This window comes from Podospora pseudoanserina, chromosome 2 (assembly GCF_035222485.1).
Source record: "Podospora pseudoanserina strain CBS 124.78 chromosome 2, whole genome shotgun sequence".
NCBI classification, from domain to species: domain Eukaryota; kingdom Fungi; phylum Ascomycota; class Sordariomycetes; order Sordariales; family Podosporaceae; genus Podospora; species Podospora pseudoanserina.
The window spans coordinates 205,528-222,133 of NC_085921.1; the positions used below are offsets into that span (position 1 = coordinate 205,528).

The window sequence follows — 16,606 nt, forward strand, 5'->3', positions numbered from 1 at the left end:
CCAGCCAGCTCCAAGGGTAGACAGTGTGCTATAATATATGTTAAGGCACATAAGGCATCCAAGGCACCGAGTGCGGCACCTAGTCCCCAAAGAATAATATATACAGCATAAGCGTGGGGGTTTCAAATTCAATGTCATCCACCAAAGGAGCAAACTCGCCATTTCCTGCCCCCAGTCATCCATCCGTCTTGAGCATTGTGCTATTTGCCTCGCTCAGCCTTCTCGGCATGCCCTTAAGCGGAAAGAACTAGTGATGTCAGTGGCTACTGCCGTCATTCGAATAACTAGTGTAACAATGGGCCTTGCGATGTCGTGATCAAGACCCCCTGTAGATGCATAAGGCAGCGCGGGGAGGCGCCCCCCCCTTAACCAATAACAGAGGCGGATAGCATATGTCGCCATTCTAGCGGAAATGTGGCAATGGACTTGGACTCTTGTCGTGGTGATGTTGGGTATCTGGGGTTGCGGATTTTTGTCCTGCGCTTCGGCCTCTGATAGACGATGGCCGGTACCCTTTCTTATCCTCTATGCAGAACAATGATCGCGTTTGACGAATTCAAGCCATATCCGGTTGAGACGAGCCCGAGTCCCCCACGGAGGCTCACGGCTATTAAAGAGGAGTGATGTCTTTAAAATAGTGCGATGTTTTGCCTCTTGCGCTTGTCTTCTCATCTCAGGGCACATACGTAGACACGTGCCTTAATCGCCGAGACTCTGTCCGACCTTCCCCAAGCATCCCAATCACCATGACGGCCAAGCTCTCAGCAAATGCCCAAATGGCGCCTCCTACGGCTGACCAGGCAGACCAACATCATGACCAGAGTCTTCGGAAAGTGAAGGCCGAGCAAGACCCCTTGTCAGCCTCGCCGTCCATCGATGTCGAGCACAGCGATGTGGACGAAAAGTCACTCTTGCGTAAGATCGACTGGCGCCTCTTGCCCGCCGTCGGTGTGCTGTATCTTCTGTCCTTTCTCGACCGCAGCAATGTTGGCAATGCAAGGATCGAGGGCCTTACAGGCGACCTACACATGACCGGAAATCAGTACCTCACCGGCCTGACATTGTATTTCGTAGGCTATGTCATCTTCGAGGTAAGTAGCAGCATCTAGTAGCCTCTTAAAGAGGCTCCGTACTGACAACGGGTCTTGGCCGGCGCCTTGGTTTGCTAGGTTCCATGTAACATCATCCTCAAGCGGACCACCCCTAGGTTTTGGTTGCCAACCCTGACCATTCTGTGGGGCATCGTGGCCACGCTGATGGGCATTGTTCAAGACTTGACAGGCTTTTTCATTGCCCGCTTTTTCTTGGGCGTCACAGAGTCTGGTCTCTTCCCCGGCGTGGTGTACTACTTTTCAATGTGGTATAAGCGACGGGAGAGACAATTTCGCATCTCACTTTTCTTCAGTGCGGCAGCGCTTGCCGGTTCGTTTGGTGGAATTCTCGCCTATGGCATCGGACACATGCGAGGGATTGTGTGGGAAAACGGCTGGCGATGGATCTTTATTCTCGTAAGTCGACCAACAAGTGGCCGCGTGTGCCTCGTGGCTTGTCGGTGATGGCAGTGAACTGACACTAAGTCGATGAGCAGGAGGGCATTGCTACCGTCGTGGTTGCCGTGTTTGCGTATTGGTTCATCTACAACTACCCAGACACGGCCGAGTTCCTGACAGCTAAGGAACGGAGTTTCATCCGGAACCGTCTTGCTGCTGACAGCGATGCCACCCATGACGAGCGTTTCACATGGGGCAACGTTGCCAAGGCACTCAAGGACCCAAAGTGTTGGCTCTACGGCCTCAGTTTCCACACAATGAGCCTGCCTCTCTACACCTTCTCTCTTTTCTTGGTGCGTCAAACTTGAACCGCCTGCTGCTGTCAAATGCCAGTGTTGAAATGCTGACAAAGGCCGGCCTCTCTTGCTCGTTAGCCCTCCATCATCAGAGATCTCGGCTACACTGCAGCCAACGCCCAGCTCTTGACCATCCCCCCTTATGCTTTCGCCTTCTTCACAACCCTGACGGTGGCAACCTTTTCCGAAAAGTACGGGCAACGCGCCATTCCGCTCATCGGCTCGGCATCCTTTGCCATGATAGGCTACATTATCCTGCTGGCCAACACGGACCCCAAGAGCCAGCCAGGGCTCTCATATACGGGAACCTTCTTTGCCGCCGGAGGTATCTACCCAGCGACGGCCTTGGCGCTGTCGTGGCCGGCCATCAACGTCTCGGGCCAGACAAAACGAGCAGTCGCCAACGGTATGCAGATCAGCATTGGAAACCTGGGTGCTGTGCTAGGAACACAGCTCTACCGGCAAAACGACGGGCCCCGGTACATTGTCGGGCACAGCTTTGCGCTGGGCTACTTGGCAGGAAACATCATTGTATCGCTGATTCTCTACTTGATTTTGAAGAAGGAAAACACCAGGCGGGATGACATCACGGCCGAGGTCAAGGAGGTGGGCGAGCTGCACGGGGACTGGGACGGCGACGACGACGCGCGGTGGCGTTTTCAGTACTGATGTACAGAGTACCGGATAATAGTACAGAGATGTCCAACTTTTGCTTCGTAATGCGTACATTTATTTGTAGTGTAGTGTGGTGTAGTGTAGTGTAAAGGGGTTCAGGGGCAAGGCAGCATGTGGAGATCGCCAAGTTCCAAGTTCTGAAGGATGGTGCTTGGCGGGTAAAACGTGCATCTGAAACAAGCTTTGCAGTCCTGGAAATCGAGAGTTCGTCCCGTCTGGCGTGTCTGGGTCATGCCGGCAGATCACGGGATTTGGGTTGGACGCAAAGCATAGGGCAAGACCGGGCTATGCTTGGCTTTCCACACACACCCCGTGCCTCCCCTCCCTCCCCAAAGCAAGAGAGGCACATAGTGTAGTGTAGGTGATTAAAAAAGCCTGCGTCGGACTTGTCAGACAGCCGCACCTCAGGTACCTGAACAGATCATGTTGCAGCACCTGAAAGATGCCGACACGTGTCCAGGGCTTTCCGCATCGGGAAGCTTCTGGTCCAAGCGCTCCCTTGTGCGTGCGCCAACAGGGGGAGGTGGTATGGATCAACGCGGTTTCAGAAAGCTTCAGACGGTCCAGAACACACGGGACACTGCCACCGTCAGCTCAACCCCTGCGCGGCCCAGCATCAGCAAGTGCAGCAGTGCCTGCCGCCAATTGATGGGTTGAGATTGATGATTCCTGACATTGGTTGATGAGAGCAATTGCCAATTGACATCCCGTCTCGTCTCGTCTTGTCTGTCTGTAAGATCTCGTATCCTACCTACCTATCTCCGTCCCCGATCGCCTCCTTACACCCCCCTCCCTCCTCCCTCCTCCCTCCTCCCTCCATTTTTTCCCTTTCCTCTCTCCCTTCTCTTCCTCTTCTTTCTTTCTTCTCTTCTTCTCCTTTGCTTTGGCTTTCTCCCTCCTTGCCCTTTCTCGTAGCTCCTTAGCCTTTGTGATCTAGCCATCAAAGACACACTCACACCCTCTCGCTCACGACCGATCTTTCTCCCATTGTGGCCATCCAACTGGAACTCCAAAACCACCCGCCATGTCCGACGATGGCCCTGCTGCCAGCGCCCCGGCTGCTCCTGTAGCTGAAGCTGGAGGGGCTGCCGGCCACAGCCAAGGCGGTCTTCACAGCGAGACAAGACCAAAGCGCATCAGCACCCACAGCCCCGTGATAGAGGACATTGCTTCGCTTACCTCGCCCCGACTCTTCACCCCAAATCCCTTCAGTCGCAAGAACACATCGTTGGATATTGATGATTACTTTGTGAGTTTCTCCTGACCGGTCGGTCCCTTAGCTGTGGCGACGGAATGGCTGGATGAACCCAGGTGCTGATACTGCTCTGCAGACAGGTCCACGCGATATCCAGAAACACTCCAAATGGCCCATCTTCCTCCAGATGCATGGCAGCATCCTGCCCAAGATGATTCTGCCCTTGCTCGCTATTGGCGCCTGGGCGTCTCTCATCACCATCCTTAGTATGAAGGTGTACATGCGTAGGTCCCTGTTGCCTTTTCTTTGTTTGCCACCGTGCGCACAACTCACGCAATGTCTTTCCCATATAGTCGGCATAAACAGCATCCTGCTCACCGTCCTCGGTTTTGTCGTCGGTCTGAGCTTGTCATTCCGCAGCTCCACGGCCTATGAGCGCTACAACGAAGGCAGAAAGTACTGGGCGCAGCTGATTCTGGCAACCCAGAATTTGGGTCGGATCTACTGGGTGCACGCTTCTGGCCGTAAAGATGTGCCCGAAGAGAAGAAGGACCTGGTGAAGAGACGCGAAGTCCTGGAGAAACTGTAAGTCCCCAGGCCATGGAGAGTCTAGGCGCATGTGGGCTGACCTGTTGGCGTGACGACCAGTACCGCTATGAATCTTTTGGTGGCATTTGCTGTTGCCCTTAAGCACAAGCTGCGCTTCGAACCATACACGTGCTACGAGGACATCTCGAGTCTCATTTCGCACCTGGATACCTTTGCCAAGGTGGCCACCGAGGAGGACCCCGAAAATGCGCACCGGACCTTCAAGCGCCCGAGTTTCTTCAAGAGCGTGGGCGAGTACCTGGGAGTGTCGTTTGCAGAAAGCAACCCACGCAAGTCCCTTAAGAAGGCTGCCGTCCCCCTGGGCAACCTCCCCCTCGAGATTCTGTCGTACCTTGCCTCCTTCACCGACGAGCTCGCCCTCAGCGGCCGCCTGCCCGTCACCATGCACCAGACCATGGCCTACAACAACATCATGTCGCTCAACGACGTGCTTGTGGGCACGGAAAGAGTGCTCACCACGCCGCTCCCCATTGCCTACTCGATCGCCATCGCCCAGATCACATGGGTGTACATCCTGCTGCTGCCCTTCCAGCTCGTCAAGGTGCTGGAGTGGATCACGATTCCCGCTACAGTTGCCGCGGCGTATATCATCCTGGGCATTCTGTTCATCGGTCGCGAAATCGAAAACCCTTTTGGCCAGGACGTCAACGACCTACCCCTCGAGGCCTATGCTGCTCAGGTGGCCGCCGAGATGGACGTGATCGCCAGCCGTCCCGTCCGCCCCAGCTACGAGTGGATAGAATCCAAGGACAACCACGTCCTGTGGCCCCTGTCCCACTCGGGCTGGCCCGTGTGGATGAACCGTCCTGAAGAAAAGATTCACGAGGCCGTCAACCACAAGGTCCTGGCCACCTTTCACAGCAAACGAGCCAAGGAAGAGGCGATTGCACAAGGAAAAGTGCACTCGGAAAAGAATGGCCACAAAACGGTGAGCGTTGAGGCCGTGTAGGCTGTGTAGGCAGAGTAAGGGGCGTCTTGAATTTGTGTATGAAGGAAAAACGGCGGGGCGAGGAAGTGTCGGGGGTTGGAAAATGGTCTGGTCATGACAAAATAAGCCAAAATGATGCATGGAATGGCGTCGAGCATTTTGGTTTCACTTTCTACAAATTTTTTTTTCTCCTTCCTCCCGTTGCTTGTCTCATAACCACACGACAACGCTGGGGTTGTTTTCGTCACACATACCTATTAACCATCTAATAAATATTGATCATACACATGGCTAGCTCTTCTCTGTCCCATTCTTCTCCCACCAAACTTTTTTCTTGGCCTTTCAACGATAGGGCAACGTGCGAGCCATCTCCTTGATGTCTCGATCCTGCCTGTACTCGGCAATGCTGTGCTTGCCGGCAACATGGCTGACCAATGTCTCCTCGGTTTTACACAACGTGTCTCGATCGCGATGACACAGGCATAGGTAACAGGCGTACCCTGAATCTGGACGATGACACTTTGCCACAAACCGCGGGGTCAATATGAAGGACTTAGTATCGACCTTTTCGTCTTTGTCGCCGTAGCGACTTCCACGTGAAGATGATCTTCCTCGACGTTCCCAGTCCCGATCCCGGTCTCGGATAACCACCTCCTTTTCGATTCGCCAGGAGGATTGACGCCCCTCTCTCTCATCTCGGTCCGCCGGGTGATTCTCTAGCAGGGTACCGCACGCCGGGCAGGTGACGTGGACCAGTGTGGGAGACTGGCTATGCTGCAAGTCTACCGCATATGGGCAGAACAGAGGGCCTTTTCTGTTGGTGCCGCTCCGGCTGTCGTCATGATACAGATTGTCGGCTGCTGCAGGAGGGAGTGCTTTTCGTACAGGTGGATGGTCCCAGCCAGCCTCACTTGCTGCATCTCCTCGAAGAGAGGGCGTGGAGGACGTACGGCGGATGGGCGCTCCGGGCCTTGGCCCTCGTCTCGGGATCGGGGCGGACTGGAGGAAACGCTGATACTGATCTTGGAGGGCGCGAATGCTGCCCTCGCGCGCAAACTCGGATGTGTTGTACAGCCTGCTCAGATCTGGCGGTTGGCCAGTAAGCAGGGCTTCCTCCAAGAGCTTGATGACGGTGCTTTGGAGTACTATGATTTGGCTCTGCAGCTGGGTTTGAGCGACCACTGGTCAGGAAAGCCGACAGTCAGCACGTCGTTCCTGGAGAAAGGTAGAGCGGGACTGGAGGTCTTACGGTCACCCCGGGCAAACTTTTGTCCCATCGTATTGTAGAAGCGGTCGTACTCTCGCTGGATACTTGGGCCGCCGTGCTGAAGAGAGCGTCGAAGATGGCGGGCGCCATCATCGTCTCGGTCGTGGTCATCATCCGCATCGGAATCAGACGCGGAACCGCCACCCTTTGCTCTCTTTCTCTGACCCTGTTTGCCTTGCTCTTCCTTCAGTTTCGTCCTCTCTTCCTCGGCCGTGTTCAAACGCGCCTCGAGCTCCTTGATTCGTTTGTTTTGGCCCTTGTCCCGCTTCCTCTGCCGGCGCTGCTCGACCAAGCGGTCGTAGAGGTTGATGCCTGTGATGAATGTGCCTGCAATGGTCGAGATGAGCGTTGCGAGGACAAATGCTTGCTGCGGGAGCTGTCAGCTTTCACGTCGTCAAACGCAAGAGAGATGGATGCTCTACCTGCCTTCAACTCTTTTTTCTCAGCCAAGTTGGCAGCGTCCATGGCTGCTGCTGGTCGGTTGTCGATAGCGGCTTCTGCACAATAGACGGTCGATAGCGACGTTTGCTGGCCAGAACTGGAGGGGAATCACGGATAATTAAAGTAGGACATCTGATCGACATGCAATACGGCCCAAGTACTGACCCTGGGACCAAGATGGCATTCCTCAGGCCCCCTCGACATCATCCCGCATGGGCTGTCTCGGTTCTGTGGTGTGTTGTGTCCCGTCGAAAATACAGGGGTTCCAACCCATGACATCATGGGTGCTATTGAAGTCACTGGCAATTGGCTGCTGGCTGTCATTGGACGGGTGGGTGCAGATCATGCATCTGGGGCTGCTATAGTACTAAGTGTCGGATCAGCTTCATCAGCATCGGTTGCATCCGAAGAGCCAAGTGGCACATTTGGAAGTGCTGTTATCTGCTAGCGTCAGCAGGTCAAGTGACCGCCGTATGATGATGGTGATGACGACGCTGCAGCAAGAGGTAAGAGGTAAGTAGGTAGGTAGTGTTATTCTGTAGGTACTGCGGGTCACACTGTGGCTCGTGCACTTGCCCTTCACCCTTAGGTATCGTGCACAAATAGCGAACGGGCCGCCCGCCAGCTGAAGGCGGGGGGCTGCCCCTCACCGCCCAAGCACGGGGCTCCTGTCCAGCTTGAAACTGCCTGTGCTGTCCATCGGTGCCTGGACCCGACGCGGGTCGGGTGCCCTTCCTCGCAGCGCGTTCCCGGCCGATTTGAACCACCTACTCCGTAATATCCCCCGATCCAATTGAAGCTGAGCTGCAACCACCACGCGGACAGCAGGCCAACCTCACGATGCTGTCGGGAATCCTCATCTTCAACCAGAAGGGCGAGAATCTAATCTTCCGTGCCTTCCGCAACGACTGCCGCCCACGTCTCGCCGATGTCTTCCGCATTCAGGTCATCAGCAATGCCCAGGTCCGCTCACCCATCCTGACCCTCGGCAGCACCACCTTCAGCCATGTCAAACACGAGAACATTTACCTGGTGGCCATCACCAAGAGTAACGCCAATGCCGCTCTCGTTTTTGAGTTTCTCTACCGCTTGATCCAGCTCGGCCGTGGCTACTTTGCCAAGTTTGACGAGGAGGCCGTCAAGAACAACTTCGTCCTGGTTTATGAGCTCCTGGATGGTGTGTTTGTCTTGTTTGCTTATCTGCTTGTTGTCTGCCGCGGCGGCCGCTGCTAACGGTGCTCTCTCTCTCTCTCTTTTGCGCAGAAATTATCGACTTTGGCTATCCCCAAAACACCGAGACCGACACGCTCAAGATGTACATCACCACTGAGGGCGTCAGGTCGGAGCGCGCCGTCGAGGACTCGGCCAAGATCACCATGCAGGCCACGGGCGCGCTGTCGTGGCGCAAGGCTGATGTCAAGTACCGCAAGAACGAGGCCTTTGTCGATGTCATTGAGGATGTGAATCTTCTGATGAGCGCAACCGGCTCCGTGCTCCGAGCCGACGTCACCGGCCAGATTATCATGCGCGCCTACCTGAGCGGGACACCCGAGTGCAAGTTTGGCCTCAACGACCGCCTGCTTCTTGACAACGACGGCATGCAGACTCTTCCGAGCGGGAACAGGCAGGGGAGCAAGGCAACCAAGGCGGCTGCCGGCAGTGTGACGCTGGAGGACTGCCAGTTCCACCAATGCGTCAAGCTGGGCAAGTTTGACAGCGACCGCATCATCTCATTTGTGCCGCCTGACGGCGAGTTTGAGCTGATGCGCTACCGTGCCACCGAAAACGTCAATCTGCCCTTCAAGGTCCACGCCATCGTCAACGAGGTCGGCAAGACAAAGGTCGAGTACAGCATCGGTGTGCGCGCCAACTTTGGCTCCAAGCTTTTTGCCACCAACGTTATTGTCCGCATCCCGACCCCGCTTAATACGGCTAGGATCACGGAGCGGTGCACCCAGGGAAAGGCCAAGTACGAGCCGTCGGAAAACAACATTGTCTGGAAAATCGGCCGCTTCACCGGCCAGAGCGAGTTCGTGCTGAGCGCCGAGGCCGAGCTGACCAGCATGACCAACCAAAAGGCCTGGAGCCGACCGCCACTGAGTATGAGCTTCAGCCTCTTGATGTTCACCAGCTCCGGGCTGCTGGTCCGATACCTAAAAGTGTTCGAGAAGAGCAACTACTCCAGCGTCAAGTGGGTGAGGTACATGACAAGGGCCGGGAGCTACGAGATCAGGTCAGTTTGCCAACCCAACTGGCTTTTAGAGGTGGGGGAAGTGTCCAGGCTAACACGGCCATGCCAGGTTCTAACCCCGTTTACTAATACCATGTGTTTTCTTTGGTGTGTCGCGGTATCTGCTGCATTGCATAGCACTGGCGTTTGGCGGCGTTTGGTTATTTCAAGAGCATGCGAGAATCTAATGATACACAACTTTGATCGGGAATGGGAAAAAAAGAAACACCGTCTCCCACAGTGGCAGACCAGGACATGGCAGCCCACGCCAGCGGTTCTGCACAACGGAACTTTGATGTCTCCTCGGAATCACGTACTCCCTTCGCTGTTGCATGTGCTACCTCTTGGAGGGTGACCGGCGGGATGGGCCCCCAGAGCTGACGAGGTGGCGGCGCCCCGTCTCGATCATTTCTCTGGTTCCCATAACCTTATGTTCAGATGGCTTGCTGGCAAACCACTGCTAGCAGCCTGCGGACTTCCGGTTAACCCTGATCTTCTCGCTTCGTTCCGAGAGCACCCTGACACCCGCCTCCATCCTTTAACCGCGCTCTCGTCGATGGCTTTTAGCGTAAAAGCCGCCTGGTTTTGATCATGCGCTTCTCTCTCTCTCCCTCGTGGCCTCGTTCTCTGCTGCTAGGTGCCGTGGCCTTGTGTGCCCTGGCCACCGCCCAAACCTACACAAGCTGTAACCCAACGGCCAGTGAGTGCCCAGATAGCCGTTTGAGGTCCTCTCAAGGGACAGATGGCAGCTGACCAGACTTTGTGCAGAGCGCTGTCCCCCTGATGTTGGCCTGCCCGTTCCTAAGTACAGCATTGACTTCCGCAATGGCCCGGACAACAACCATTGGTCATCTGTCGGCACGGGGTCCGTCACGTACACGCCCAATTTCGGCGGTGCCTTCACTATCAACAAGCAAGGTGACTCCCCCACCATAGAGACAGCCTGGTACTTCTTTTTTGGCCGTGCCGAGGTGCACATGAGGGCAGCCAGTGGCACGGGCATCGTCAGTTGTGTGGTCCTAGAGTCGGATGACTTGGACGAAATTGACTGGGAATGGATCGGCGGCGAACGGAAAGAGGTGCAAACCAACTACTTTGGGAAAGGGAACACAACCACCTGGGACCGTGGCGGCAAGACCGCCATGGGAGACACCCAAGGGCTGATACATAACTACACCATCGACTGGACCCCAAGCCTGGTAACATGGTATATCGACGGTGCCATTGTCAGAACCCTGGCCTATCAAGATGCCCTCGGTGGCCGCAATTTTCCTCAGACGCCCATGAGGCTGAAACTGGGCATTTGGGCCGGAGGGGATTCAAATAATCCAAACGGGACAATTGACTGGGCCGGCGGCGTCACCAACTACACCCAGGGGCCGTTTACCATGTACGTAGAGAGCGTCTCGGTCACGAATCTGAATCCAGCGGCGAGTTATTTTTATTCGGATTTGTCCGGAAGCTGGAAAAGCATCTCCATGACAAATGTCACAACCGGGCCTGTGCCAAGCCAAGCTCCAAAACCGATACCGGTAGGAGAGAGTGGCGGTGGCCAGGGTCGTGAGAAAGGGACAGACAAAAGAGACAAGGGCGGAATCACCAGCGACGAGGAGCCCTTTGTGACCCACGACGTGACCGAAACAGCATCTGGCGTGGCTTCCTCGGCGACCGGTTTTGCCGGACATGGTGGAAATCCCATCACAACAACCACCATGGTTTCCACAGACCGCCCTACGGAGCCTGCCAACATCATTTCCGGAGGAAGTAGCTTGGCGACTCGATTTGGTCTCATGGGGATCTTGAGTGTTGCGGTGTGTACAGTGGGAATGCTGGCAGCAGTTTAACTTCTTTGTTGGATTCGTATGGCTGGAGTCTTTCTTATTGAAAAGTTGATGGTATGGGCACCTACCTAAGCAAACCTTTCCTTGCAAAACTCATTAGAGATATTTGGAGAATATTAGTAGTTCAAATCGAAGACCTACTACTTACAAACTGCTCGACGCAAGCTCCATTGTGAAATCGTATCCGACTGGTTGCAAGCCTCGACCAGTGGCCTTCTTATCTTGCTGTCTGCGAGCAACTAGGTGGGTGAGTATGTAAGGGTGCTCAGGGTGGAAACATAGGTCTTGGCCTAGCTGAACACACGATAAACCAAAGTCGAGTTAAGGTAACTCCATGTAGGCGATGTTGGGACCAATCTTGGATGGTTGATAACAGGTTAACAAGGAACCCATAGTGCAACCAAGTCTCTCGGCGATCATCCCGAGCCTTCTGCAACACATAGCAAGCTTGAGCTTAGCTGCTGATCGTATCTGTTTTCTACTTTACAACGTATGATACAAACCACTCGGTGCTCTCGCGGTAGTTATATCAGTCGTACCTGTCTCTCAGTAGGTAGGAACGTGCACCAGCATCGGTGTATTTACAGCATCTCATCCAACGATGCATTTGTCATGACATGGCTCCTATGACACATTCACCCGCCACGGATGAATTTCCCGAGCAATTTTCACGAGAAAATCTCGAGGAACGTCTTCACAGGTACACCAGCAATGCCTCGGACGCGGCCAAGCTCAACGTAACACTCCCCGCTCCCACGCTAGCCTCCTCCACCTGTTCGATTCCTTGCTTCACACACGTTCCGTCTTGGAAAGTCTGACCACCAAAGGTGGCGGGACTAGACCTGTCGGATCTAGAAGTAGCACTACTCCCAGTCAGTCTTTTGGACAGGACGCTCGTGAGGCCGGAAGGCAGTCCAGTCAACGTGAAGCTTTCTCTCGATCTGGTCCCCGATTCGTAGTAGTTGGAGTTGATGAGCAAGATTCGGATGGGCTTGTTGTCCTTGTAGATGGCGTATCCCCCAAAGTTATTCAAGAAGCTATCCAACGGAGCAATTCTTTGTGCTTCTGCCAGGGCCGCCGTGATGAAGTAAGCTCCATAATAAGGGTTTCCCATACTGAACCTGCCCCACCAACAGTACTGACAGTTTCCGATAGTTCCCTGGTGGAAGTAGATAGACTTGATGCCCAATAATAGGGACTGGGCCACATAATCTACGATCCACAAAGCGGCGCCGAATGTTGGGCTTATGCCACCCCCTCCTGCGATAATGCTGTCAGTAGCCGCAGAAAACACAGACGTTATATAGGACAAACCTTGGGTTGCGCTGTTTGTCTCCCCCATGATATAGTCCTTGCCAGCAACTCTGGCTGCCGCAGCCTCAGCCTTGAAGGGCGCAATCTGTGTCGCAATCGCGCTATGGCTCATGAGTCTTGCCAAATTATAGGTCCCTGCCCACTGTGGGTAATTATGCGAGTTGAAATTTTTGACAGCTGCCATCGCGTTTCCTTCCTCTCTGGCCAGATTCGCATTGTTGAATTTGTCTGTCCCAAAGAAGACGCCCGCGGAGATGATGCTGGAAGTTGTCAGATTGCTGGCCAAGGCCCTCTGCCATTCAACCTGACTGGCACGGTCCCGAGCTGCGTTCCAGGTGCCACCAGCGATCGGGTCGCTATTGGTGTAGAAGTTGGGTTCGTTGCCGAGCTCGATCGAGTCCAGGTTTCTCATCCTTTGGTGAGCGAGCCTTGAAGCTGCGAGAGTGTTGCCCAGATTATTCAGTCGCCTGTTGAGTCCAATTATAACCTTCCCGGGGTATGAGGCCGCCAGGTCGAAAAACGAAGGACCAAACGTCAGACTCATGGGTGCATCAGCGGGGTTGCTGACAGAGTAAGTGACCGCTGCCGATGATTGGGCATTATATGTTGCCCGGTCTCTGTTGATATCCATTAGAGCGTGAACCCGAGGTGTCTTCATGCAAGAAAGATATGCTTACTGCGTTGTTCCACCAACCCTTACCGGCGGCCATGAGCCGGTGAGATCTTTGAAGTTCTTCAAGCACGTCATGGTGGACGTGACATTTTCCATGTAGCCAGGGAAAGTGAAGAATTCCAGTCTGCCCTAGAATGTCAGCCAGAGGTGCCTTGAGTTTCACTCGAGGGGAGACAGCAGTTGACTTACGACACGCCCACCGGCGCCGGATCTAGGAGAGGACTGGAATTCGATGGAGGCGATGATGGCACGCTGTACGAAACAGCTGCAACGAGATGTGGTGCATAGCTTGCAAGCCACAAAAAACACAATCTGCTCACCATCATTGCTAGATAGGAAAACCAACAGGAAATAGTATACAACTTCCAGACAACGAGTTAGTTATTGGTCATAAGGACGTCTCCATTTTATCCTATATTGAAGATCTCTGTCAACACGAGAAAGGTTGCGTTGCAATGCCTAGCTCGGGTTGCGTGTGGCATACAGGGGTTTGACAACTGGAGGTAGTAGTACCCCTTGTTGCAAAAGCTTGGAGCCGGCAAAATACAAACATGATGCGGAGAAACTTAGTTCATTGGTGGAAATAATAGGCCGTCGAAACTGGCTTGCCATGGCTAAAAGGAAGGAAAAGTTTGTTTCACAGGGACATCGGAAACAACCCAATTCAGTCTCTACGAACATGACATCGAGACTTAAGGACAATGTCTAGGAAGACTCAGAGCTCCTGAGCTTTAAGATGGTAATTTTAGCTCAACTAGCTACACAGCACTATAGTAACATAATCCCTGCATCGTTTTTCGCGCTGATCTGTATCGCAGAACGACATGTCGGGCTGTTCCGCGAAGTGGGCAAGACATAAAGCCATCCCCATGGAAGCTAGGCTTTATAGGCTGCTGGGATTTGATATGTTGAGCGAAAACCGTCGCGTTACTGGAGGCCAGTGTACACTCCAGTTCCGTGGCTAAAGGTCGCCTGAGCTTCTTCCAGTTTGTCGGGGGCTCCCTGGGTACCTAGTCATCTTACAGAGGGAAATTGTTGTAGCTTGGAAAATGCCCGGGTAATAGACTGAAGTATATGCCGTAATTTAATAAGAGTCTAAGTGAAAAAAAGAAAGTAAACCAAACACCAGATATATAAAATATATTTTAATAATGGTTTTACTTTCTTGTGGAAACTTAGCTAGCTAAGTCCCTACAGGTAAAAAGCTTGTTTATAGGTGTTAAAGTCTGAAGTTATGAGATATTTACGTTGCTTCCGACGATTAATTAACCGGATTTCCTCCCGCTAACTGCATACTATCTCAATATTATACTTTTCCCTTTTGCTCTAATCAAGAATATAACTTTGATATTTAATCTAATTATTTTATTTATTTAAAAGTATTAAAATATGTTTAATTAATAAATATTTATTTAATAATCATTCATAACTGGTCTTTTAGAGCTTAGAACATTATAAATTTTGGATTATATAAGTCGTTAAGCTTTTATAGTATAATAAAGATAAATATATTGTTTAATATAATATAATTCTTAGTATACCAGTTTTTTAATGAAAAATATCTCATAGGAAATAGTATTATATTAATATTATAGTTTTTGGTACTAATCTTACAATTTATTATACTATATAACTGTTTACACATATTGTTTATTAAGGGCTTATAACGCTATTGTTTGGCATTATTTTAGTCCCTTATTACTTTCGTTTTATTTTGCCGTTGTAATAATAGGTAAGGCTACTATTCCTGTTTTTCACATTATGTTCCGGCGCTTTTTTTTTTTACTAAATTTAGTTTTTTCATTATAGCTTTACTTACTATAATAAAACTAAGAAAAAAGATAAACTTTAAAACGAAACTTTATAAAGCACTAAATAAAGAATTTTTTTTATGTCTTTTAATAAAATGCTATTAAATCCATTGAAAGTTATGTTTTATATATAAGCCTAAAGGCCCTATAATGGTAGATACTCATAGTATTTATAGTGTAGTATAATTAATTTATATTAAACCAATAGCTTGCTACTAGATATAAGCTTTTAATGTTTTTATATACTTTATAATGTAATACAATAAATGTTAAAAATTAGTTATAAACTACTATTATCAATAATAACAGAATTTCTTTTTTTAACTTAAAAAAATAAAACTACCGGGTACGACGGCTTCTATGGTTCTAAGCCTAGATCTGTTATTTATAGTGAGGTAGCTCTTATATAACGCATTCTACCTTACCAGGTACCCTATCTTTCTATAAAGTATTTAGCTATAGCTTATAAATATATATTTTATAGATTTATAACCTACCTTTTTATACTATTAGTTAATATAATAATATCTTCATACTGGCTCCAGGTTCCATACTACAGCTAAAATAAGTCTATTTTGGAGCTCTCCTGATACTTTGATTTTTAATTAAATAATTTATAGTAATTTAACTATACTACGCTTACAGTTACTAACTTTATAATTAATAAATAATAAGCTAGTATTATATTAAGTTTACTACCAATTTCGCAGATAAAAGCAGAACCTAACCATAGTAATATTATTTTTTTAAAAAAAATGAACTACTTATTATATTGATCAATTTACTTTTTACTATATTTATTAATCATTTACTAATCTCTAATAATTAATCTTCTTTCTTCACTAGATCTTCAAAATCTACTACATTTATTAGATTTACTAAAGATACCAGTTTCTCATCTTTTCCTAGTTACTGAATTAGCTAATATATCTTTCTCTAAACTCTTTAAGCTTTTATTAATTAATTCTTTACAAATCATGTTAACTAATTTATATTGTACATTACTACTCTAGTAACTCACTTTAATTTTTGTAATCTCACTATTTTATATAAACTTTTAAACCTTGAAATAATATTTCGATTAATACTATACCTATAGCAAAACCCTCTATTCTAATACTATAAATAGTTTTCATATTATGGCTAACAATTTTAATTGTTTTTTTATTAGTTTAATTTATCTATACTATTGTAACTACTGGGATAATTGGTTTATATTGTTTAAATACTACATTAGTGACTATATTATTCAACTTAGCTGATAATATTTTTGAATTTAATTATTAAACTCTAAAAGCTTTTTTTTTAAGCCTATGACTTTACTTATCTTAGCTTCATTAGCTTAAACTAAACTATATATTAATCAAGACACTTTAGGATTTAAAATGGGCTATATTCAATATATTTATTAGAATTTTTATAAACAAACTTACACTTTGACATCGCCTTAAATTATCAATAATAGAAGCTTTCTATTACTAAGCTTAATGTTTCAAACTTTGATCAAAATTTATAATAATCTGAATAAATTAAACTATACTATTGATCACTTATACATTATAAAACACAGTATCTTTATGTACTTTACCTAACTGAAATATCATTTTAATAAAGCTAAAACTTAATAGTAGCCGAACACCTTTCAAATCTTTTACTTGTATATGGATTTAACTAACCTGATCAAACATAAGTTAAATATTTCATTGTATATTTTAATAAATAGAACAAATTTAGTCAACTATATCTACCTTCATACTATGAGTTAAATGATAAAAA

The 16,606-nt window shown here is 49.4% G+C and overlaps 6 protein-coding genes across 6 annotated transcripts; 4 read left to right on the forward strand and 2 right to left on the reverse strand.

Moving 5' to 3' along the window:
- The first annotated feature begins 535 nt into the window (after positions 1-535).
- QC764_001270 (uncharacterized protein) lies at positions 536-2,558 on the forward strand. Its single transcript, XM_062939911.1, has 4 exons — positions 536-1,091; positions 1,170-1,508; positions 1,589-1,843; positions 1,925-2,558. Exons 1-4 carry the CDS (start codon positions 747-749, stop codon positions 2,513-2,515), a joined length of 1,530 nt encoding a protein of 509 aa, XP_062802426.1. The 5' UTR covers positions 536-746; the 3' UTR covers positions 2,516-2,558.
- Positions 2,559-3,057: 499 nt separating this feature from the next.
- On the forward strand, positions 3,058-5,571 carry QC764_001280 (uncharacterized protein). The gene is given in 5 exon segments (XM_062939912.1): positions 3,058-3,310; positions 3,324-3,770; positions 3,853-4,000; positions 4,070-4,301; positions 4,365-5,571. The coding sequence occupies 4 exon segments, from the start codon at positions 3,546-3,548 to the stop codon at positions 5,272-5,274; spliced, it is 1,515 nt and encodes a 504-aa protein (XP_062802427.1). The 5' UTR covers positions 3,058-3,310; positions 3,324-3,545; the 3' UTR covers positions 5,275-5,571.
- Positions 5,572-5,595: 24 nt separating this feature from the next.
- On the reverse strand, positions 5,596-6,985 carry QC764_001290 (uncharacterized protein; the record flags this gene model as incomplete). The annotated part of the gene is made up of 3 exons (XM_062939913.1): positions 5,596-6,434; positions 6,503-6,887; positions 6,947-6,985. 3 exons carry the CDS (start codon positions 6,983-6,985, stop codon positions 5,596-5,598), a joined length of 1,263 nt encoding a protein of 420 aa, XP_062802428.1.
- Positions 6,986-7,518: 533 nt separating this feature from the next.
- Positions 7,519-9,268, forward strand: APM4 (clathrin associated protein complex medium subunit; the record flags this gene model as incomplete). The annotated part of the gene is made up of 3 exons (XM_062939914.1): positions 7,519-8,138; positions 8,225-9,194; positions 9,262-9,268. The coding sequence occupies exons 1-3, from the start codon at positions 7,802-7,804 to the stop codon at positions 9,266-9,268; spliced, it is 1,314 nt and encodes a 437-aa protein (XP_062802429.1). The 5' UTR covers positions 7,519-7,801.
- Positions 9,269-9,782: 514 nt separating this feature from the next.
- CRH1_1 (transglycosylase) lies at positions 9,783-11,186 on the forward strand (the record flags this gene model as incomplete). Its single annotated transcript, XM_062939915.1, has 2 exons — positions 9,783-9,891; positions 9,960-11,186. The coding sequence occupies 2 exons, from the start codon at positions 9,783-9,785 to the stop codon at positions 11,033-11,035; spliced, it is 1,185 nt and encodes a 394-aa protein (XP_062802430.1). The 3' UTR covers positions 11,036-11,186.
- Positions 11,187-11,460: 274 nt separating this feature from the next.
- Positions 11,461-13,418, reverse strand: QC764_001320 (uncharacterized protein). Its single transcript, XM_062939918.1, has 4 exons — positions 13,209-13,418; positions 13,024-13,143; positions 12,347-12,963; positions 11,461-12,292 (listed from the first exon to the last, which is right to left on the reverse strand). The coding sequence occupies exons 1-4, from the start codon at positions 13,343-13,345 to the stop codon at positions 11,727-11,729; spliced, it is 1,440 nt and encodes a 479-aa protein (XP_062802431.1). The 5' UTR covers positions 13,346-13,418; the 3' UTR covers positions 11,461-11,726.
- Positions 13,419-16,606: the final 3,188 nt, after the last annotated feature.

Coding starts and splice junctions, on each gene's coding strand:
- QC764_001270 (XM_062939911.1), top strand. CDS start 747: ATGACGGCCAAGCTCTCAGCAAATGCCCAAATGGCGCCTCCTACGGCT. Junction 1,509..1,588: donor GGCGATGGATCTTTATTCTC/GTAAGTCGACCA, acceptor GTCGATGAGCAG/GAGGGCATTGCTACCGTCGT. Junction 1,844..1,924: donor ACACCTTCTCTCTTTTCTTG/GTGCGTCAAACT, acceptor CTTGCTCGTTAG/CCCTCCATCATCAGAGATCT.
- QC764_001280 (XM_062939912.1), top strand. CDS start 3,546: ATGTCCGACGATGGCCCTGCTGCCAGCGCCCCGGCTGCTCCTGTAGCT. Junction 3,771..3,852: donor TGGATATTGATGATTACTTT/GTGAGTTTCTCC, acceptor ACTGCTCTGCAG/ACAGGTCCACGCGATATCCA. Junction 4,302..4,364: donor CGCGAAGTCCTGGAGAAACT/GTAAGTCCCCAG, acceptor CGTGACGACCAG/TACCGCTATGAATCTTTTGG.
- QC764_001320 (XM_062939918.1), bottom strand. CDS start 13,345: ATGATGGTGAGCAGATTGTGTTTTTTGTGGCTTGCAAGCTATGCACCA. Junction 13,144..13,208: donor CCGGCGCCGGTGGGCGTGTC/GTAAGTCAACTG, acceptor ATTCTAGGGCAG/ACTGGAATTCTTCACTTTCC. Junction 12,964..13,023: donor AGGGTTGGTGGAACAACGCA/GTAAGCATATCT, acceptor GGATATCAACAG/AGACCGGGCAACATATAATG.